At 27.7% G+C, this 24,224-nt stretch overlaps 1 protein-coding gene across 2 annotated transcripts; it reads right to left on the reverse strand.

Moving 5' to 3' along the window:
* Window positions 1-1,194: 1,194 nt before the first annotated feature.
* Window positions 1,195-24,224, reverse strand: LOC135931328 (uncharacterized). Of its 2 annotated transcripts, XM_065468365.1 has the most exons (9): window positions 23,952-24,030; window positions 14,635-14,702; window positions 13,483-13,588; window positions 12,435-12,702; window positions 8,694-8,841; window positions 7,207-7,358; window positions 2,042-2,627; window positions 1,686-1,744; window positions 1,195-1,445 (listed from the first exon to the last, which is right to left on the reverse strand). In XM_065468365.1, the coding sequence occupies exons 2-9, from the start codon at window positions 14,654-14,656 to the stop codon at window positions 1,356-1,358; spliced, it is 1,431 nt and encodes a 476-aa protein (XP_065324437.1). In that variant the 5' UTR covers window positions 14,657-14,702; window positions 23,952-24,030; the 3' UTR covers window positions 1,195-1,355. The 2 variants fall into 2 exon arrangements, with proteins under 2 accessions (XP_065324437.1, XP_065324436.1); XM_065468364.1 differs by lacking the exon at window positions 14,635-14,702 and having other exon boundaries at window positions 23,952-24,224.

Here is a 24,224-nt window from a genome sequence, read left to right on the forward strand (position 1 = left end):
GTAACATTTGTAATGGTTTTTTGAATCTGCGGATACAGGTTAGTAAGAAAGATCGGGATAAAGAGATTGACTGAGTAACAATGTTAACACGAATAACTTTTTAACCCTAGAGCATAAAGAGATTAGATTTTTTTTATTAAACTGTATTTTAATATATAATTTCTAACCTAGGTCTTCTTTTAGAAAATCTTTTTTGGTTTGACATATTTTGCCAAAAAATCGTAAAATATATATCCGTTTAAAAATTTTTACTTTAAATAGTTAGCTATAAAATAAAATTTATAAGATTTTTGTATAATGTATATATATATATATCACCCTGAGAAAAAGCTTTTATGGGTAAAGCGGTTAAAATGCCCTCTTTGATAAAAGCTGTAAAAAGATAATTTCAAATATTAACGTTTAAGCCATTCAAAAATAATATTAATAAATAGTTTCTGTTATATAGAATAAAAATTCTAAATAGTCACATTTCTGAATGATTAAATATATGTTCCGGTTATTCAGTCGATGTTATTTTATTATCTTTCTTTTGACTTGTTCATGCTCAGCTAGTATTGCTTATTTGTATTTTAGGAAAACTAATTCAAAAAATTCGTGTTCTTTATGCCTCATTTTATTTAACAATCTTTTTTTTGGAGTTACCGGATAATTTTATTTTATTTATAAAAAGTTAACTATACATAAAAAATTTAATATAATCAAAATATATTAATGGAAAATTGAATTACTAAGTGAAACAATATATTTATATTTACCCAAAGTAAAATATTTTAAAAATATTAGGCCCAACCCAGCCGAATCGTAATTATTTTTCAAAAATAGACCCTGCCATAAGCCCGTTCAGGCCGGGCTCTGACCGAGTACGGCCATGATTTGCAGATATCTATTGCAGACACCTCTTTTCCTTCACACGAATATCTCATAATAGTAAATTCTAAACTTTTTCTATGAATTTAAACGTGAATATTATTTGTAATTACCCCCCCCCCCCCCACCTCCAGTATTTTTTTTAATGTATGAACATAAATCTTTTTGAAACAGTATTTATATATTATATGAAATAAGATCATGTAAATGCGAATTTAAATAATATAATATAACAAAAATACGAATGTTAACAATATTTAAATTTCTTTTTTTTTAAATATTTTAATTAACAACAAACATTGGATATTTTATAAATCAAAATATTAATTGATAATTTCTCCATCGCGAGATATGTTAACAACAATGCATCATTTAACATAAAATTGTAAACATAATGTGATAATTAAATTTTAATGAAATGAAGTCAATAATATTTGATAGTCAGCTAACATAAAACATCGTGAACTACTTCACCTCCCTTAAGGTCATGTCCAATTTTCGAATAATGTTATTGATTCTTTAGGAATTGCGGGTATAGAAGACGTAATAGATTTGGAAGAGCAAAAATTGTTTTGCTAAAGAAATAAATTATTGCCACATGTAAATATAATTTAAACTATATAAACAGGAAAGGCTTTTATTAAAATTATACATATTTCATGTGCTAAATATTTCCTATTTTTCACATTGAAATAAAATGACAAAATAGTGTATATATATACACACTTGAAATATAAGTTAGTAATTTTGGCTTAATAGTAAGCAAAATATACGATTTTTAAAAAAAATAAAAGTATCGAAGTTTAAATTAAAACCTGCAAAAGATCTACGCACGCGTACGGGTTGATGGTTGTAAGATTATCAATCTTATCATCTATATAATTGATTTGATTTAAGTAAATTAACATGTAACACAAAAATGTATTAATTTCCAATCAAACTCACAACTTCTTCCTTCCGGCTAGGTTACAATTAATAATATCAATTCAATTAATTCAGGTTTATGTCTAATCTAAACATACCTTGTGACTGAAAATTAACTAAAAATTAATTACATTAAAGATAAGTGACACAATAAGAGAAAACATACGAACGTAATTTATTATATATTGAAATTCTCGAATAAGTTCAATAGCAACCCTAAATATCTAATCAAAAGTAAAACACTTACCGACGGCGTGTAATCCCATTAAGGGGATTTTCTTAGTCATCGTTTCTTCTCTTTTCCCGCGCGAATCGGTTCCGCTATCAACCTTTGAGGTTGCGGAAGTGGAAACGGTTGAGTTGGAAGAGGAGCGCGTGGTAGCCGACGGTGAAGATCCGGATGAGTCTGCGCATATTCTAGGGTAAGCTTGTTGATGTCTTCCAGATCCCGCCCCATTTTTGACGTCAAGGTAAGGGGATGGAACAAAAGTATGGTTGTCGAAACAACAGAGGTCGGCTACCAGTCCCCTAGGGTTAGAAAGAGTCAATGAAGCAGGAGAAGCAGAACTTGCTTGGGGATACAATATGCGTCTCAGGGTTGGGTGATTTTGGACGAGAAGTGCTTCGTTAGCCAAGGGTTTATCTTGAAGTTGATTTGTATTATGCCCTCTATTATCGACGTGCTTATCGATGAGTGGAGGGGGAGGCAGATTGGAAACATTATTGCTGGTTGAATGAGAGGAGGGAGTGAATGTGGGGATAGAGGGGATGGCTTTGAACTTGTAGAGAACTTTTTTAGGGGCAAATTTTTGTTTAACGTAACAACGACGAACCTTTTTTTAAAAAAAATATATAATTTTGATTGAATTCATTAATTTTTTTATACAAATTAAACAATTTCCATCTTGACAATTGTATAGTTGAGATAGATTTGGTCTAAATGACTCATGCTTATATACATATAACTTATATGCCTTAAAGGTTTATGCTGTGTTATAGTTTAAAAATTAGCGACGGGGACACACTACTCCAAAAAATAGTAGGGGGCACGCTAAAATGGGCAAAGAGAGGGGCGAATTTTTGTTTTTCCCAAAAATTTGAGGCAAATTTTTTAAAATAGTTTATGCTTCATATCGAAGAATATCATATGAAATAAACTAAATCCCTATTATATAAAATATTAAATTAGAAAGTTATATAAAAATTGAAATATATTATAAAAATATATATTGCATAAAAAAATTTCATAATATTATAAAATAATCATATTATTGTAATATAATGTATAAATAGGAATAGATCGAAAAAAGTGAAGAAAAAACTACAATATTCTATAACGAATCTTTTTTTAAACATTTTTAACTTAATCGTACGTTTCCTTGATTGGTTATCGTTTGCAGATCTATGACTTCTCAGTCAATTTTTAATATTCGGAGAAGAATTCCAATGAATGAGAGGAGGTCTATTATCATTATTCTGGTTATATGTTTTATCATAAAACATGCAGGTAAATCAGTCATAATGGCATTCATAAGGGGCTGCGCTCATATTCAGCAGTACTACATGTGTGTTAATACAATTTTGAACTCTTTCAAATCACGGGGGCATTTAATACTTTTATTATTATTAACAATATACTCCCTCATCACATATATTGCTAGATCCAGATTTTGCTTCATTCTGAAACAAAGTTAGTAGTTAGTTTAATTTGTTCTTCCCCATAACGAATGTGAAGGTCTGTTGGCTCCTTATCTTTTTATAAATATTCCACAATAAAACAAAATAGCTAAAAAGATAAAGCTGTATAATTTAATATAATATTTTAATTACTAAAATTATTAAAATTAGCATCCATTAACTCATTTTGCATATTCTCCAAGACAATACAAATGAATTAATATTCGTTGATGTCAGAGTTCCCTTTTTCCTTCATTACTACTAATCTAAATTTCTTTATTTCCCAAGATTCATGAGCTATTTAATATGTTCTCATTAGAAATATTAAATAAACATTCACTTAGAAATTATAAAAAAAATTTCAAATCTACCAGCAATATCCTTAAACTTTAGAACACGAATCATTCGCTTTATTTTTGCCGCGTTAGGCAAACTGATTGTTCTTGTCTGAAGCCTTAAAGACAGACTGGATAATTCTAGAACATCAAGGCGATATGAGATAAGAATTCATCACTTTCTAATCGAAAGTCTGTTAAATCTCAGACTTTTGTTAGAATTTGCTTAATTTTTGAAATGAGTATACAGGGCCTCTTAACAGTACGAAGACCACTTGACATCCATTGTACATAAAGTACCCTTCCAATCTTCAGCAACTGAAGGCCTAATTCAAATACTATTTGATCCAATGCTTTTTAATTTTTGTTGGATTAGCTATTTAAACTATACATTGTGTCAATAAAGGCTATAAAATGATTAACGCCTGTAACACTTTTTATTGAATTCATTACCTGTTAATTGTAAAAGGTGGTCTAAAATATGGCAGAGTATGATCGTTGGATATTGTGCGCAAAGGCGCGTTTATACACAATATTCCTTCCCAGCCATGAAATTGGCGCCATTTTTTCAAAAATGTTTCAAGAAAACCCAGCGGATTTAAGAAGATTCGGTAGCGTATAAACAATCCTCTCCACATCTTTTGATTTTAGTTCAATCAGGTCTTTAAATATAAAAATAGGTTCATCAAAAGAGGAACCCAATACCTATTTTAGATATATAACCAAGGCGGTCAGGCGCGTACGCAGGAATTTGGTCTGGGGGGGGATAATAAATTTTTTTAAGAAATATTATTGTTTTTTAAAAATATCAAGCATAAATTTATTAGGACTAATAACTATTTCTTATACAAAATTTTAAATTAATGTGAATTATAAAAAAATTCTATGTACAAACCGGCATATAAAAAAACTATAAATAAATATGAATTAAACAATATTAAACGGATATAATTGGCGGTATAGAAAAACTATAAAATAAATGTGAATTATAAAATATAAAGTGAATATAACCACTATATGAATCACTTATATGACCCAAAATAAAAATTTGAATTTTTTGAGCCTTTAAAATTTATATGTAAAGTATAAAAAATTTAAATGTTGGAAATATAAATTAATACACAAAAATTTTAGGAATAATTGTTATTGTATGTTATATATTTACAATGTAAAATCCAATCTTCGTTGGGATTGAGTTAATTTTTCAATTATCTCATCCTTGCTTGTCGTGAAATGCCTATGAATATTCAAAAGATCCAAACCTTTCAATATACTTTCAGAAGTTGTATTTCTTGGTATGTTTTTCAGAGACCTGCAGGCCCGGCCCCAGACTTAATTTTTAAAAAAAAATATCCAGGCTTGGCTCTATATTTTAAAACAGTCAATATTTGAAATCGTTATTTTTAGCTATAAAAATCAAAAATTAATATAATTTATTTTAAAAAAATCCGGGTCGGGCCTGAAAATTTTTTTTAAAAAAAATCTGGGCCGAGCCGTAAAAATTTTTTTTAAAAAAATCCGGGACTTGTCCTGCAAATGGTACCTCTGCAGGGCTCTGTTATTCTTCTTAAAAAAAAGAATGCTCTCTCATTAGTTTACTAATGGGAAGTTGTTTATATATATATATATATAACTATTTTATTACATTGGGAATATAATCTAAAATGTGTTTGAAATAATGCAAAGCATCCATAGCATTTTTTGGGACTATATCAACCATATTTAATCTTTTAAAAATAGTTATTCGGCTAATAAGGCATCATAAGATCTTTAAGATCTTCATGATAAAAATCTAACAAATATTTTTTTTTCTATCACAATCTGATAAAGGTTGAGAAGGCTTTTGTGGAAGTAATATCTGTAGATTGGTAAGTTCTGCCTGATGAATTAAAAACAGTTCATTTATTTGGGTTATAAATAAATGTATCTAAGAGAGAGGACATTTGTTTTATAATACTTTCCTACTGATCTTATATACTCTTATACTAATGTTTTGACGACGAGTTTGTCTTGCTGCAAGTTGAGGGAGACAAATATTAAACACGTATAGCTCTGCTTTTGACTTAACAATAACATAAAATTCTTCATCAACATTAACCCTAATTTCCTTGAGTTCTAATAAAATGCTCTCCGCTATTCTTATCTTCTTAATCAAGTTAATGTCATGTTTTTGAAAAGTATTACATAAAATAGTTGTATATTTAAATAATACATTCTAATGAGATAAAAAAAATTTGGAATAAGCATTGAATCCAATAATTTTAGTGCTTCTGAGGAAATATTTTTTTCAGGCAATTGTGATATTTCAGTAATAGCAAATAATAGGCTCTTCTAACTATATAATAGCTGTTACTGCTTGATGGCGGAGACTCTATCTCGTTGGACAAGCTTGCAATTTCTTTCTTCCTATTGGACTAGGAGTTTCAGAAATAATTATTATTTGACTTGAAATTTGAAAATGGTAGATAAATATTAGCCGCTAAAAATTTGAAAATAATAGGTAAATATTACGCCAAGGAAAACTTGAAATCGAAATTAATTGATAAAATAACTTAGTAGATGAATGTGATAATGTAATTAAATATATATTTAATATGAGATAGGAATAAATATTAACAAATATAAATTAATATAAACAGTAATATTTTTGAAAAATATATCCAGCATCTGCATTTTTTGGCTTTGGGGCGGTCATAATGTTGTTGATTTATCTACCGGAAAGAATGCAAAATATGTCCCATATCTAAACCATTGGGCTCTTGTAGATCTATTAACGATTCATAATCTACAAAATGGCGATTTGTGCTTCAAGATAATATGCAGTATTAAATATTATCTTGATTTTTCTATCAGTTTGATTAACCATTTTATATAATCACTGGCAGTATTTTTTTATTTGCTTACATAGCCTTTTTTCAGGAGCTTTCTATGCATCTGAATTCTTTCCAATGTTTTTTAATTTATGCGTTCTGTGTTGTAAGTGGTTGCTACCATTTGCATATTGCACCATTCACTTGAAATATGCATTCTTATGTTATGAGGAAGCAGGGTTACAGCTAATAAACGGCTAGTCAAAACGTATAAAATGACATTCTCATATTTTTATTGAATATTTTTTTAGAACCAAGTAAAATAGGGAAGGGTTAGTTTTTGGATTATAAATGCACAATTACATTAATATACTACCATTTTCTTTTATAAAATGTTTTAATTTCATGATTAAAAATATTAAATCTAATTTACATTCTACCAATAAAAGAGTTATTAAAATTTTTTTTATACCCGGCAGGGTTTTAAAAAAAAATTAGGATCCTCAACACCTCTAATTTTAGCCTAACATAGATTAAATTTTCAACATTTTGTTTATTTATTTCTTTCTTTTAAATTTTTCACTTTTTACCTGAATAAACGAGAGATTTATGACGAAAAATAATAATGCGCAGGTCAAAATTATGATCAATATTTTGTGGTTTTTCCCATCGTTATTCAGATTCCCCGAAATGTTAGATTCAAATGTTGGGTTGGCTTCGGATGTGGATGGTATTATGCCATCTTGAATTATGTTTTAAATAAAATATCGCCAAAATAAAATCGATGAAAATTTTAATTTTTTTAAAATATAAATATGCCATTTTATTCCTCAGAAATTTTACCCGGAGGCCAAGAAGTACCATATCTTAGAAAAAAGTGAAAACTGGACTTGAGGAAGATTTTAAAAATTATCCGTTCCCGAGCTTTTATAATGTGCTCTAGGATTCTCATAAAACATTCACCCTTCTCGGAACTTTTAAAATATGAAAATCTAAAAATAAAGGGAAGGGGACATTTTTAATTTTAAAGGAACTAAAAAGAAACAGAAAGGCTTTACCATACTATTTTGCAAGTAATTATAATAAACAACAAAGTAGGCTCTAAAGATAGAAATACCTTTTTCTCAGATTCGGGCTAGTTTTTACTAAATTTAAAATTTCCCATTTGGACTCGTAGACACCTCGGACACCTAATTTTAAAAATTATTTTGTTGTCCTTTAGGCTTTCATAGATATTCGTTTCAAGAAAAATACCAAAAAATTTTTTTAAACTTTCTCCTTATAAACTTATAATTTTTCTATTTTTCTTGATAAATCCTACTTTCTACTTTATTTTTTTTAATATATCTTCCCTGCTCAGACCAGACCTGATATTTTTTTAGATCTTGATCGATATAAAGGTGTATTTTTTTAAAATATTTTACGTTTATTTTTATCGATTATGTGCAACTTTATTTGATTTTTTTTTAAAAGTCGGCTAAATTACAAGGGAAAACGAGGTATTATAATATCCATATTTTTTTAAAAAAAATAATAAACAGGTATTTTGAATTTTCGGAATATTTTAATATTGAAATTTTTTTTATATCGCATCGTATTTTTCGTTGTTGTTAAATAAACATTAACAAAACAAAAAATTGAATTGGGGTTTAAATTTAAAAACTAATTAAATTAAATATGCATTATAGGAAAAAAAAGAAGAAAATATTGGGCCCAGACATTGCATCAAAAAAACACTAAAATAAAAAGAAAGAAAAAATTACATAAATTATAAAAAAAAAATTTATTGATTTTTAAATAATATTATGCTCAAAAAAAATTTCCTTTTGAAAATTTAAGTATATAATATTATTGAATAATAATAAAGTTAGCCAGAGACAAGTTCCTTAAAAGTGAAAAATTATTGGATAGAAAATTATAGAGTCCTTCGTTTTGATTTCATTCTTTCTCATAGTGTTTCAATGTTTAATCATAAAGAAGTTCAAACACACATCCATGATTTTTAGAGTCCTTGCGACTAGTCAGATAATAAAAGATGGTTCCCTAGCTAAGTCTTGTCGTAAAATATAAATATTACCTGTAAATGGACAACCCCTTATCTCGACCCTCATGCATACGGTCCGAGGGTTCAAATTATATGGGATGAACCGTATTTTATTAGCCGTGATTGGTGGCGATAATCTGGTTTTGCGAATAGTTTGAGTGTCATTGTTTCCATTCAAAATCTATTAATAAATTTTTTTTTAAATTTACATTTAGTATTTCAAAAGTTTGAGGAGTATTAGGTTTAAAGTTTTAAATAATAATATAAGATGCTGCAAATTTATAACAACAAAAAAAGCGTTACAGTTACTCCTTATCTTTTTAAAGGCGTTACCTCCAAAGGCACGCCGTTACTAATGACGTTACTTCCATCGACGTTCTTTTACAACATTGCCTAATATCCAAATCAGCTAATAACAAAAAACACACTTTAACTTTCTCTGGATCGCACGCAACGAAGAAATTATATTTTTTAATAAAATATTAGGAAAGAAAATATGTATAAAAATAGTGACTACCTACTTAAACCCAAATGAAAGTGGCCGATACCCAAAAATTTTAATTAATCTATAAATTTTATTTTTACTCCTACATAAAAAAAATTAAGTATACAGATATTAACCCTATAAGAAAAAAGAAGGGATGGTTAATAATATTTTTCTTCCTATTTCAGGTCCCATTCTAGGCCTATTTTGAAAAAAAAATTCAAACTGCCACCTCCCCCCCCCCCCATCTTTCAAAAAAAATCAATTTATTCCTGTCTGCTGAAACACCTAATAGCGCAAACGATTGTAATGAGGAAAGATAGTAGTTAATTTGGTGAAAAAATGAAAATGATCAAAATGCCAAAATTAAGAATAAGAAAAATGAGCCTAAGCTTGCAAAAACAAAATGGATTCGATTTTTAAGTTATTCTTATTGCAAATATTTTATAACTGATTTAAGTCAGGTATCAACAAATAGGCCAAAATTTAGTGGTGCTAAAAGCCCGATGTGGGGCCATTTAAAAAACGACCCTGTCAAAACTATAACCAAAATAATATTATGTAAGTCTGAAGATTTTGCTCATAGATGGCAGAAAGGTTTAGACATATTTGCCAAGTGGAGGCCTACATAATATTATTTTGGCTAAAATCTTAATTGGGTTGTTTTTAAAAATCGACCCACATAGGGCTTTTTAACAATTATACCAACATCACTTAAAAAGACTGTAATAATGGAAGAAGATTTTCGTTAAAGTTTATAAATAATTGAAGCTTGCATTGCCTTCCTTGTAAGATCTATATCTCAAAAAATGGTGAACCAATTCTATACCAAAACAAATTTTACCAACTGGAAGAAAGTTCTTATATATAGGGTCTTGAGAAACATTATAATTGTAAAAAAATACATAAATTCCGAAATATACAATTTTACCAAAAATTGAAAAAAAAGATGACCTTATGGAATTGCGGATTATGGTTAAAATTTTGTTGCCAACTTACCAATAACAGGATATTTCACTTTCTATACTAAAAAAATTTCAAATTTATATTAAATATACTAATTAAACTGAGGAGCAGTGTGGGCAAATTCCCATTAGACACTCAATAATGTAACATATTTCTAATAATAAATGTCTTTTGTATAATTTTTTTATTATTCAATTTTATTAATAATATAGAAATATAGATAGATAATCATATTCATTCCATATTATAAAAAATATTTGAAACAAAATTAGTTAATCCAATTTTAATATTTGAATGAATATCTTTAAATTTCAGATATAGCCCTCATAAATTAATTTCTTTTGTCGATCTTTTCATCATTTTTTATTATTAAAACAAAATCCCTTCCCCAGGCATCGATCTACTATATTCATCATTGCTATAAAAGGTCTTGACAACAGCAAAGGTGGCGGCATCTATTGTCTTGCCGGGTTTAAGATTCGGTGTTGAAAAAACCCCCTTTTCTAAACCTTTTGATTTTAACGCCATATGATATGAAATATTAAATTCTTTTACAATTTTTCTTACTGTCCAATTTGATGGTAATGATCTATATTTATTTGTACGATAACTGTGGGAAATTGATTTTTAAAGTATCTACATCTAATTTTTCATCATTTGATGAAGATAATGGTATAATTTTAGTCGTTAAAACTTTTTTTTACTCTAGATATATTTTTAGTCGAATATTATTCTTTTCACATAAGTGTTTTTTTTAATGGGAGATTCCCCTATTGATTGTAGGGATATATTAATGTCATCAATAGCCTCTTAATTAATTATATGTGGGGGACAATCAATATCTACATCGTCATTTGAAGTATAAGGAATGTTTGCTAATTTTTGTCGGCATGAAGAGCATATTAACATATCTAAATTTGGGTCATCCAGGGAAGAATCTTTATTCCATTCTTGCGGTAATAAGCATCTTTTTGTAGATTAAATGGGTTGCAACATTTTGAAATTTTAACATTTGGTATGTCCATCTGTGATATAGAATAAAATTTTAAATGATCTGTACCTAGAATATGTTTTTGCCCTCTCCAAATCTCGAATGTCATTGGTAGACAGACTATAAAAATAAGCTAGACGGGTTGAATTATTTAAAATTAATCTGAACGGCAGTCAAAAATATTATGCAGAAAGGGAGATAGTTTTAAATAGTTTATTTTATAAAATAATACGCTAGTAAAATATAATTGATATGCCAAATAAAATATTTTTTTTACTGCAGCTGTTATATATTACTGAAAGTCATTCGCTATAGTAGCAAAGTAGAGATCTAAAAAATGTAAAACTTTATAGGGATTATAGAGGGGGGGGGGGGGCAAACTGGAAAATTTTATCACATTTCTAATAAAAATAATCAATATTTTCTTTTCCTTATTATGATATATTTCAACCATTAGCGCCATCTATTTTTTGTCAACATTTGCTAAAAATGTATATTTCGGAAGAGTCGATAGCGTCGCCAAGGTTTTGACATCGTATATATATTTATAAAAGGTGTTTAAATAAAAAGAAAAAAATTTTCCAAAATAAACTCCCTTTTTTTGCTTAAAAATTCAGGTCCATATCTCGGGAACCAGGTGTGCTAGCGAGCTAAAATAAACGACTTTCTTTTTTTGCCTATCGAAATAATTCCAGAGATTTTTAACAATTTTAAAAGGGGTCGGCCGAAAATGTGCCTTTTTTGATCGATTTGACAATGGCCATATGGTATTTTTCAAATAAAATCGTATATTTCAATTTTTTGTTCAAATAACTTAAATATTGGTTCTATAGTATTGAAAAAAAATTTGTCTGCCCCCCCCCCAATTGGTGAAGTTAGAATCGGGTCTGTCCTATTTCCTTTTTTCTTCACTCTTTAATTTTGTTTATAAATTAATTTAAAAAACTTATAATTTAGATGAATTATTATATTTAAGCTTTTATTCAATAAATCATTGTTTGAAAAAAAAAGATTTTTTAAATAAATATTCTTTTTTGCCTATAATTTTTAGCAAAAAATCTATGTAGATCATAAAATAAAAGATTATTTTAAAGAACATCAAAAAAAAATTACAACCATGAAAGATGTTTAAAAAAATAGCAAAAGGTTTTTTACAAAAATGATTTGTAATTTAGGTGCTAATCCAAAAATCCTGTTTCAGTATTCTAAAAATCACCTTATTTTTAAAAAATCTTCATTTTAAAAATTTATTTTGAAGAGGATTTTTAACTATGATAAATATACTATATTTATATTGAAGTGGTATTGGCTAAAAAAAAAAGTTGCTGTTTACCGTGTTTCCTGCGCTATCCTTGTACATTATCCAGCTCTCTTCACCCTTTCTACTCCCATCGGGATACGTTATAGCGTAAACTAATTTAAATTGCTCGACAAACTCTTGGCCATTGCCATTTCCAAATCGGCCTTGCGTCTCCACGGCCGTTATGGTATGAGGGTGCGGAAGATTTATCTGTAAAAATTGTTGGGATGAGAAGGAATCGGGCGAATTTAAGGGACCATCGGCTGGGCACCAGGCTCCACCATCACGGTCTAGGTTAAGTCTTGAGATAAATGTGGAAGAGAAAAATTTAAGAAAAAGAGAAAGAGTTTCATAAAGTTTACAAAATGGAGGTTAGAGGGATTCCCCTCCTCCTTTGAATTTATAATTTAAAGAAAAAGGAAATATATTTTTTCGATCATTCACAACAAATTTTTTTATTACTGCCAACCAGTGTAAACCACTTTCGAAAGGGCACTACACTTAATTGAATTTTAATGGGCTTTATCAGATATTTTTAAGTTCCCCTATTCATTTCATTTTATTGGCTTACAAAAAATTAATAAAAATAAAACTATATGTGTATATGTATAGATATTTATTATTATACTATATAATTCTGGTAAAGGGAGGAATTAATAATATTATTAGAATATTTATTATATATATAATATAATCCCTTTATATTCATTTCAATTACAAACAATACAAAAAATAATTAAAATGTATAATAATATAATATAAATGATATGTTGTACGTTATATAATTTATAACTATCACAATTATACTCGTATCGTATACTTATATTCATAAATAAAATGGAAAATACCATAAGAGAATAGATAGAAAGATATAGATAAATGGGGGAAAAAAATTAATTAAAATGATATGGAAAAATATTATATTAATTTATTTTTATAAAAGAATGTAAAATATGGTTTGAGGAATAACGGTATACATCATTTTTTTATTAAAAGCATATTTTTCAATCGAACCAAAAAAACCCATTATAAAATATAAATATAATTAAACATTTAAAATAATAATATTATTAAATCGTACCTCCCGTTATGAGGCCCCACACTTTCGGCATCGTGGGAAGAACTCGCCGAAAGCCATTCGTTCGGGATGCCTTCCGATTCCATACCTAGCGCTGTATCACAATGTTCTTTATTATTTAAGGGGAAATAGAAATAAATTTTATAACAATATTTTCATTATCAACTATTTTTCCAAGAAAACTACCATTTTGCCGTTATTGGTTTTACTTGTCAATAATTCCCTTTGGTCGATTTTTTTATATCAACTTCAAAATTGGCTACGCTGAGTTTTAACCGAAAACTATCATCTTAAGTTCAAGATTTTCGTTTTAAGAAAATGATCTCAACCTTAAGAAAATCTGGGAGGGGTGAATATAACGCGCCGACGTTTAGAATTTTTTTCTGAAGCATTTTAAGATTTAGTTGTTTCTTTTTTAAATAATTAAAATGCCCATCAATTCATAAATACAATTTGTATTTATATCTTATATGTAGAATATTATATAATCTTTTATTAAAACTTAATAAATTTTCACCCTATGAATATAATATTATATTAAGCTATATAAAAAAAGAATAAAAAATTATCGAACCAAAATAATTTTAAGAAAAGCATTTGGGGAACAATAGTTAACCTTAAAAATGTTTATTGCATAAGGAATAGGAATTCCCTAGGTTAAAATGTTTGAAATTTTAATTTCGTGAGTTAAATTTTTTAAAAAAAACTAAAAGTGATAAGAGCGAATTGTCTGTTAGCAGGAGTTGCAATTGGCGAGAATATTAAAATGCTGAGGCTTTTGTATTTCTTTATTTTTTTAGCCTCTGTTTGAATAAGCAGGCTGGTATTTATATTGGCGGGGAAGGACCAGACACATGTATAATCTTAAATAAGGGATTTACCCATGGTTAAGGGGATATTGGTCAGGCCGTCATCTGTTCAAATTTAACTATTGTTCCTTTTTACTTTAGGAACCCAATTCGAAATATTTTTTTTTGGATATCTTCATATATTATATTCATATTGTGAAAATTTATTTAAAGTTTTAAATAAAAGATTTATCAACGAAGTTTGATTTCGCTCATAGACATCTTGGGTTTCATTAGTCCTGTCTTACCCTGCGAAAATTTTTATAAAAATTTTTTTATCTCTTATATTATAAAATTCATTTTTTACCTCCATTATTGACTAGGACCATATGAGTGGAAAAGCTACAATACGGTTTCAACTAATTTTTTAATTCACTGCCATTCCACCGTGCATTAAATAAGATAAAAGTAACATTAAGCATATGATAAAAACATTTTATTTCAACTAATTTTTTAATTCACTGCCATTCCACCGTGCATTAAATAAGATAAAAGTAACATTAAGCATATGATAAAAACATTTTAATGACATTTCTAAATTAAATTTAATTTTGGTGTTCAAATAATATTTTTTAAATCAAGATTCCAAGACTATATATATTTTGTTTATCATTATTATTTTTTTCTTATCTATCATTCATTTTTTGAAAAAAATCTCGTCTCTCCATAAGATTTAATTGGTTTGTAAAATATATTATACCTTTGAATCAATCGCGTTATCGCGATAAATTTTTTTTCTGGTTCAAGTTTATTCACAAGGAATGTACTCTCTTTGTAAAGACAAATTTTATAATCTTATATTATGGTTGATTAAATCATTTTAAATCGAAATCTAATAAGGAGATTAAATAACCAATTTATATATTAGTATAGAGAACAGCACAACCTAATCCGAACTGACTTGCTGTTTTATACTACTATCTACCTATTAAGTTGGCAAGAATCTTGTGAATAAAAATATTGCAAATAGGTCTTATGTTGGTAATAATATTTAATCAAAACAAGAAGGGGTGGGAATGGCGTTAAAAATTCTTTTAAAGTACATTGATAATGAGAGAATTTTGTGAGAAACAAATTTTTGAACTTTTAAACGCAAGTTTTAAAGTAATTTTTGATTCAATAGACGGTTTGGATTCAGAGTATATTTTTTAACTATAATCTAAAAATAAATCAAATATATTAATAGTTTTTTTATTTCGCAAATTCTGCACATTAAAATGTTTAGATTTTATTTAGGGTTATAATGTTTTTTAAAATTCAAACTGGTGGCATCTTGGGTCTAGTGTTGTTAAACGGCTCGATTTGAGCCGATTTCTAAAAACGGCTAACTAAATATTTAAGCCAGAAAAGCATTATCTAAGCCTCAAGATTTCGCTAATAGATGTCCAAACCTATGTTCCTTCTACAAACAAAATCTTCAGGCTTGCGTAATAGAATTCTAAATGAAATATTGAGTTAGCCGTTTTTAAAATTCGGCTCAAAACGAGCCGTTTAACAACACTACTTGGGTCTCGTAAAAAAATATATTAATTCCAAATGTTAAATTTAATTTCTTTTTAATGAAAATCATTACGATTATTAATTTGGTAATCTTTTTATAACCCGTTTAAGGCTAAAAAAAATAATTATTCTTTCATTTTATGAGAAAATGGGATAAAATGAGATAACACTTTAATCCCTGTTATTTTAAATTTTATATTTTAAAAAAAAGTTATTCTTTCTTTTTAATGTTAATTTTTATAAAAAATAATAATAATTGCCCCTACAAAAATGGAATTATATTTTTTGAATCGGGGATGATTAGAGTTAAATACCTACCTTAATTTTACTTATATTTTATTACCAATATAATATAATGGTACCATCTTGCCATTTAATGATACCTTGTTGAGTGGTGATGATAGTTATATGGATTTTGAATAAAATAACGATAAAAAGAAAAACCGTAAGTAATTATTATGTATAATAATAAATATAATATAATACAATGCAATATAAATTTGTAATAATAATATTAGTTATAAAAATAATTACCTGTGGTATGATGATCCATTCATAATGGTCAATTAAAATAAGAGGCCAGGGCAGGGGAAAAATTATATATTCCTAATGGATTTTAATTATTAATTTTAGTTATAATATGAATAAAAGCTTTCATTTTAAAAAAAAATTTTGAAAGAATCTTATAGTTTCAAAATTAATTAAGCACTCAAGCAGCTGTATTAAATTTTATTAAGTTTTAAAGCTATAACTATGGAGAGGGACATTTGGAAGCTAGACGACCCTAAAAAAATTAACTGCCCCCCCCCCCAAAGTAAAAAAATTAATATTGCATAAATTATGTTTTATAATTTAATTAATTAATTTTTCAGGTATTTAATTCTAAATTATTTTTATTTTATTTATAGTGTTTTATCTAGGATGATAAGGGCACTTTTTATGGTGGGGGGGGGGGGGTTGGAGGTCTATTTCTCTTTGAATATAATTACGAATATCTAGATTTTTCTTTATTCTGAATAGTAAGAATAAGAGATCCGCAAACGGGTTAGTTTTAACCCGCGGATTAGAAAAAAATTTTTAAATTTGGGCGGGCGGGTTAAAAATATTTTTATAACAATGGGAGAGTTAGCGAATAAATTTAAAAATCAAATAATTTTTAAACCATAAGTGAGAGCCGGTGGCCTAAATAAAATTTTTAAATAAATGAGCGGCGATTTAAAAAAAATATTTAATAATCGTATTGAAGACCTCTATTCAGAATTTTTTTTGAAAAAGCTAAGCTGCAGCAAATTCAGGTCTTGATAATATTTTTTTTAAATATATATGGAGGAAAAAGGGAATAGAATGAATTTTTCTTAAAAAAATAATAACTTTAATTTATAAATTATAAATGACACTAGTCGTATATTTATTTAAGATATAATAAGCATTTTAAAATAATTATAAGGATTATTTTTTTAAATAAAAATTATCAAAGTTAATATAATATTTATTTTACAGAAGCCAAAAGCCGAAGCCGACTTATAACATAAGGGGAGGTATAAAAAGAATATTTAAGTGTAAAATTGATTCTTTTTCCTTAAAAAGAACATTTTATTTTCACTCTTCGATTGATCAAGAAATGATCTTTATTTTTTGTATATATATCCAATATATCTTCTAAAAATAACATACCGCAACGTAGTACTTTAGAAAAGTCATCATTATTCTTCATTGCCCTGGGTTTTTAGCAATTATTTTAATATTTTAATCGTTTATTAAAGCGAATTTCTGTAAAATCTTTCATGTACCTGGTTTTGCCGTAATTTTTCCAGAGGGAATAGAGGCCCTATGAATTTGGACAAATCATCGTGAACTTTTAAATTACTTTCAATTTGTATCAATGTTTGATATTATCGATTTTTGATAAAAATTAAAAAAATATATACAATTAAAATTCATTGCATTGAAGAATTGTCTAATTGGCCTGTAGGTACTCTATACATACCAAAACATGATTCCGGTCAAAACCGGGGCATATTAACCAAATAAAAAGCGCTCGCTATAACTGATTAAAGTAATGCAAATTTCCTATTGCCCTGAAAAGCCCTTTATGACCAATCGCGATCCGATCGGGGTAAAAAAAAATCAAACGATTTTTAGCAAATTTAATATTTTACCTTACGAAATACTGTTTGTTTAAGATATCAGCAATTAAATGAGATTCAAATAATAAAGTGTTTATTTATCTTATAGAGACTCGGTAGTAACAAAGTTTAATTTTTTTTTAATAAATCTAAAACGCCCTACAAAGGTAAATATAGGTATAATTGCGCACAAAATGTATTTTTTTATACTCTTTATTAATTATAAATAAAATATACCTTTTTTTTAGTAGTTAATTTGATTTTTTTTTCTCTTTTACACGCATAACATATTCACGCGAAAGTAGTTCAATGAAAATATATTTTTTAAAATATTTTCTCAAACTATTTAATAGCGCAGTTGAAATATAGTAGTAACCAAGAGGGTTTTATGGGAAACATCTATATCGATTTGACCCGTCAAATCGGATAAGAATTTTTCAATTAAATCTTCCGAACGCGGGGCTTCTGGTTTACCAAACTAGTTCGGCTAATTGGTAAAGCATATTAGTTAGTGTTTTTTAATTGGCTAAAAATCTTTCCTCCTCATTCATAAGCAGCGCATTCGCAGCGAAGAATATAAAATATCTTGTATACTTAGCCGCAAATTCGATCTCTGAATTCAATATAGGCCTATTTAGGCTTAGCCTAAAAATCGGCTAAAACTAATTAAGCATCGGCTAAGGAGGACTAATCGACTTCGGCATAATGTAAGATAAGCCTAGCCTTCATTATTATTTATTTATAAAAATTATTTATATATAAATTAAGGCTACGTAATTGACAGACGATTAGCCGAATAGTTTTAGTCGTTTTTCGGCTTAGTCTAATTATCCATAATTCACAGTTAACGCGAATTAGCGGAGAAGAAGAAATACAAAAATACAGCATATTTTGTATAATTTATGGTGAATTTGCGCAAACTGTAAATATAGGGTTAAGCTTATACTATTTTTTCACCAAAATATTTGACTTAGCCGTTTTGGGTCAGCTATAATTGACCGATTACTCAACTAACCATAGTTAATATTTGAGCATTAATAAATATAATGAAAACAAAAGGTTTTAATAAGTTTTCTTTTAAATTATTAATTTTACATTTTTAAGTAGTTTAAATTATTATTATATTAAAATGAAATTTGAACTTCTAAAATTTTTAATTATTTTTGAATGATAAGAGGTTGTTTTGAATTTTTATTTATTTATTTTTATTAAAAATTCATATATATCATTCTTAGTAGTGTTGTTAAGCAGCTAACCAGGGCCGTAGAGCTAGGAATTTCTTACTGGGAGGATGGCAAATGCTTACTTTGTGGGGCCAATATTTTTTTGAAATAAAACTTATTTATTTCATAAGCCATTCATTAAAATACTAAATTTTGTTTAAGTCAATCTTTCATCGATTCTCTGGTACTCGATAGAACTCTTTTTAGTGTAGAGAATGAGGCCTCACAAGATGCCCTTGATACCGCTATGATGATGGTTGCTGATTAGCATTTATACAATTTTTTAAATGCAAGATGATATTTTTTTATAATATATACAATATTTTTAAAATTATGTGTTTCTTTAACTTCTACAGCTAATAATCCTTTTGCTATTTCTTTTTATGTTGTAACTTTTCACATTTAAATTTAATAATGATTCTAATGTGGCCATTTTATAAAAAATATCAGGGTTAAATGGGGACTATGTATTAAAATAAGATAGAAGATTGTAATTATCTTGTGTAATGTAAATTTACCTAAAAAATAATCTACAATAATTTCATAATAATTCGTTAATAACTACAATTTTAGTCCTTTTCACAATCAAATTGCAATGTGGCATCGCTTAAAAAATCTTAAAGATTTGTTGGCATTTTAGGTACCCTTACGATCTTTGAGGGATGAGATTAAATATTGATATAAGTTTTTCAGCCATAATTCTTATCAAATAAAAAGAATTATCCATAATTCTTATCACATAAAAAGAATTATCCATAATTCTTATCACATAAAAAGAATTATCACTTTTTTTATTTTTTAATATATTAATTGTGGAATTAATACAATTTTTAGAATCCACTCTGAACCTAATGACTGTGGATACTTATTTAGTGAATCCAGGCGCGTACGCAAGAATTTGGTCTGGGGGGGGGGGGGGGGGGGGGGGGGTAATAAAATTTTTAAGAAATATTATTGTTTTTTAAAAATATCAAGCATAAATTTATTAGGCTTAATAACTATTTCTAATACTCAATTTAAATTAATGTGAATTATAAAAAAATTATATGTAAAGAATCACTTAAATGACCCAAAATAGAAATTGGAATTTTTTGAGCCTTTACAGAAAAAGTTTCATAGGAATAATTGCATTTTGTATTTTATACATTTACAATGTAAAATCCAATCTTCGTTGGGATTGAGCTAATTTTTCAATTATCTCATCCTTGCTTGTCGTCAAATGCCTATGAATATTCAAAAGATCCAAATCTTTCAATCTACTTTCAGATGTTGTACTTCTTGGTATGTTTTTCAGAAACCTGCAGGCCTGGCCCCCGGCCGGACAGTATTTTAATTATTTAAATATAGCCGGGCCGGGCCCAAACTTTTTTTTAAAAAAATACCCAAGCCGGACCTGAATTATTTAAAAAAAACACCCAATCCGGACTTTATTTTTAAAAACAGCCTATATTTGAAATCGTTATTATTAGCTATAAAAATCAAAAATAAACATAATTTATTTTTTAACGGGCCAGGCCTGAAAATTTTGTAAAAAAAATCCGGGTCTGGCCTAAAATTTTTTTAAAAAAACCTAGGCCGGGCCGTAAAAAATCTTTAAAAAAAATCCGGGCCGTGCCCTGCAAATGGTACTTCTTTAGGACTCTGTTATTCTTCTTAAAAAAGAGAATGTTCTCTCATTAGTTTACTAATGGGAAGAGTTTATAAACCCTTTTAATACATGGGAATTTAATCTAAAATGTGTTTGAAATAATGCAGAGCATCCATATAATTTTTTGGGACTATATCAACTATAGTTAATTTTATAAACATAGTTATTCAGCTAGTAAGGCATCATAAGATACTTTAACATCTTCATAATAAAAATCTAACAAATATTTTTTTTTCTATCACCATCTGAAAAAAGGTTAGGAAGGCTTTTGTGGAAGTAATATTTGCAGATGTAAGTACTGCATGATGAATTAAAAATTCATTTATTTGGGTTATAAATGTATCTGCATATAAGATATACTTTTCTACTGATCCTATATTAATGTTTTAACGATGAGCTTGCCTTGCTACAAGTCGAGGGAGACAAATATTAAACACGTATAGCTCTGCTTTTGACTCAACGATAAAATATAAAATTTTTCATCAACGCCCTAATTTCCTTGAGTTCTGATAAAATGCTCTCCGCTATTCTCATCTTCTTAATCAAATCAATGTCATGTTTTTGAAAAGTAATACTTAAAATAGTTGTATAATTAAATAATACATTCTAATAAGAAATAAAATTTGGAATAAGCATTGAATCCTTTAATTTTCTTGCTTCTGAGGAAATATTTCTTTCAGGCCATTGTAATATTTCAGTAATAGCAAATAATTGGCTCTTATAACTCCTTAAAAGCTGTTACTGCTTGATGGCAGAGACTCTATCTCGTTGGACTTGCAATTTCTTTTTCCCTGTTGGACAAGAAGTTTCAGAAATAATTATTATTTGACTAGAAATTTGAAAATGGTAGATAAATATTACGCCATGCCGGAAAATTTGATATCGAATTTAATTGATAAAATAACTTAGTAGATATATGTGATAATAAATGTAATTAAATATATATTTAATATGAGATACGAATAAATATTAACAAATATAAATTAATATAAACAATAATATTTTTGAAAAATATCCGGCATCTGCATTTTTTGGCTTGGGGAAAGGGGGGGGGAAATTTGCCCCCTGCCCCCCCCCCGCTGCGTACGCCAATGAGTGAATCTATTGTTAATACTTCATAAATTATAATAAAGGACAGTATTATGCAATTTTTAACTCATTGAGATAAAGGACCAGAGGCTTCGACTGAATCATGAGGGAATATCTCTGAGTTAAATGTTCTATTAGAAGAGTAAAATAATACGCCACCAATAGCCTCACAATTCTCATAAATGATACGAGAAGTTTCTAAATGACAGTTCACCTCTGGTTTAAAAGTATCTAAGAGTTTGGCCAGCATATTTACTGGATACGTTAAAACGCCTAGAAATTAAAAAAAATACAATATTTTATTAATTTTTTTGCAGCAATGCCTTACTTATTACATTCGATTATTAATATTTAATTCATTAATAATGTAAAAAAAATTAATAATGCTTTCGGGCAAAAAAACATAGTAAATTAATGATTCCTATTAGATTTACTTAAATTTCTCCACAAAAAAATATAACGAATAATTATGCTCAGGTTTAACCTGAGGTATCTTTTATCTCATAAGCCTTAAGGCAAAAAAAAAGGCATCTCGCCTTTATTATATTATTCTGAGATATATTCCAGCACATATCTGCCATAGATTTGACTTCATTTTGAATTTGAGGAGATGTATATTGTGCATTTTGGATATTCATTTCATAATTCTATTAAATTCAGGATCTTTTTGGATTGTGTATGAAAATATTGCTATATATAGTCCAGAAGAATAAATTATGTTTTCATCTTTTACATTAACCTTAATTTTTTTGAACTAGCCCCACTAAAGAAATAGCATCGAATCAAATATTGATTTAATATTAATTTGATGCCTTTCCAGAATTTTTGTTATCTCAGTGTTATTTATATTGATTTTTATCATGCTATATTGTTATTGAATTTAAATGAGCTTTTGAATTTTCATTTTATAGCAGTCCCTTCTTTGCAGCTAACGCATTTTTCCAATAGCTGAATCCCGTCCAAATTCATCACTTGGGAATAAGTGAATAGATATTTTGTAACTAATATTTTTATAGATATGTTCTTGTTTATTTGTATAAATTAAATAATATTTGTCAAAAATTTTTATATTTTTCTTTAGATTTAATTATTATTTAAAATTTAATAACTAATAAATTTTTTCAGAAAAAATTTTGGCGGTCATTTTTGGGGCCCTAAAATTTTTTCGAGGGACCAGGTTTAGGGGCCAAAATTTTTTTTAGGCCCAATATATTAGCCAAAAACTATTGTGCAAGCCTGAAAATTTTGTTCATAGATATGGAAGAAAGATTAAGACATTTATCAACAAAATCTCTAATATAATATTATTTTGAGTCGTTTAACTATGCTAACTTTTAGCATTCAGTTAGACATTATTCAGAGGAAGAACAGCAAAACCTTAATTATTTATTCGATTTCCATCAGTAACAAATGGGAAAAACTTTTGCTATAATGGGCTGTTCTTTAAATTCTTATTATCGGACGTTTATATTTCCCATTTTCACTGATTTAAACATAATTTACATCATACATAAATTACATGTTGTAAAGTTTTCATTTTATTAAGGCTTAATCAGAGCCGAGCTGTGCTAAGACTTTTATCGGGCCCGGAATAAAACTGAATTCGGAGGACATATAAAAAAAAAAATTTTTAAAAAATCATAAAATAACTAACTTGATTCATTATTTTTAAAATGGGATTAGATAAAAAAGGAGCTTATAAAATTAGGTAATAATTACAATTCATACTTTTAAAGGCATAAGAAACAAAATTTGCTTGCCTTTTTAATATTTAAAAATTAAGCTGATATTTATTTTAACCCATAAAAGTTCCATCTACTATAGGCGACCCTTATAAAATAGTCTACTATTTTGGCCACCCGGACCTGTCCCACTCGCTCCAGGTTTGCACGGGCCTGGACATAATAAACTCTCACACATATTCGTTTTATAATATATTTCATTCTAGCCTTCCTTCCTATAAGATAATAAAATAAATTATAAAAAGAAAATTAATATCTAACTAAACAAAACATGAATGAAATTATATGATAGATACCTGATATATGTAGTGCGAATATCCTCGAACGTAGAAAATAATATGAAAAAATGTTGAGAATAATTTGGATGGGCAACATCTGACGAGATTTATGGTTAATGGGATTTATCTTGTTGATAGGATAAAAGTATAAATTCCGTTAATGGCATTTGAATAGAATATCATCATCCCAAATTAATTATTTTCATATAAAAAAATACCAGATTTGAACATTAATTATCATTATTTATGTATTTCGTAAAATCATAAAAAATATATCATTTCTTAAATTTT

Source organism: Gordionus sp. m RMFG-2023, chromosome 1 (assembly GCF_954871325.1).
Source record: "Gordionus sp. m RMFG-2023 chromosome 1, tfGorSpeb1-WG-v2, whole genome shotgun sequence".
Taxonomy (NCBI): domain Eukaryota; kingdom Metazoa; phylum Nematomorpha; class Gordioida; order Chordodea; family Parachordodidae; genus Gordionus; species Gordionus sp. m RMFG-2023.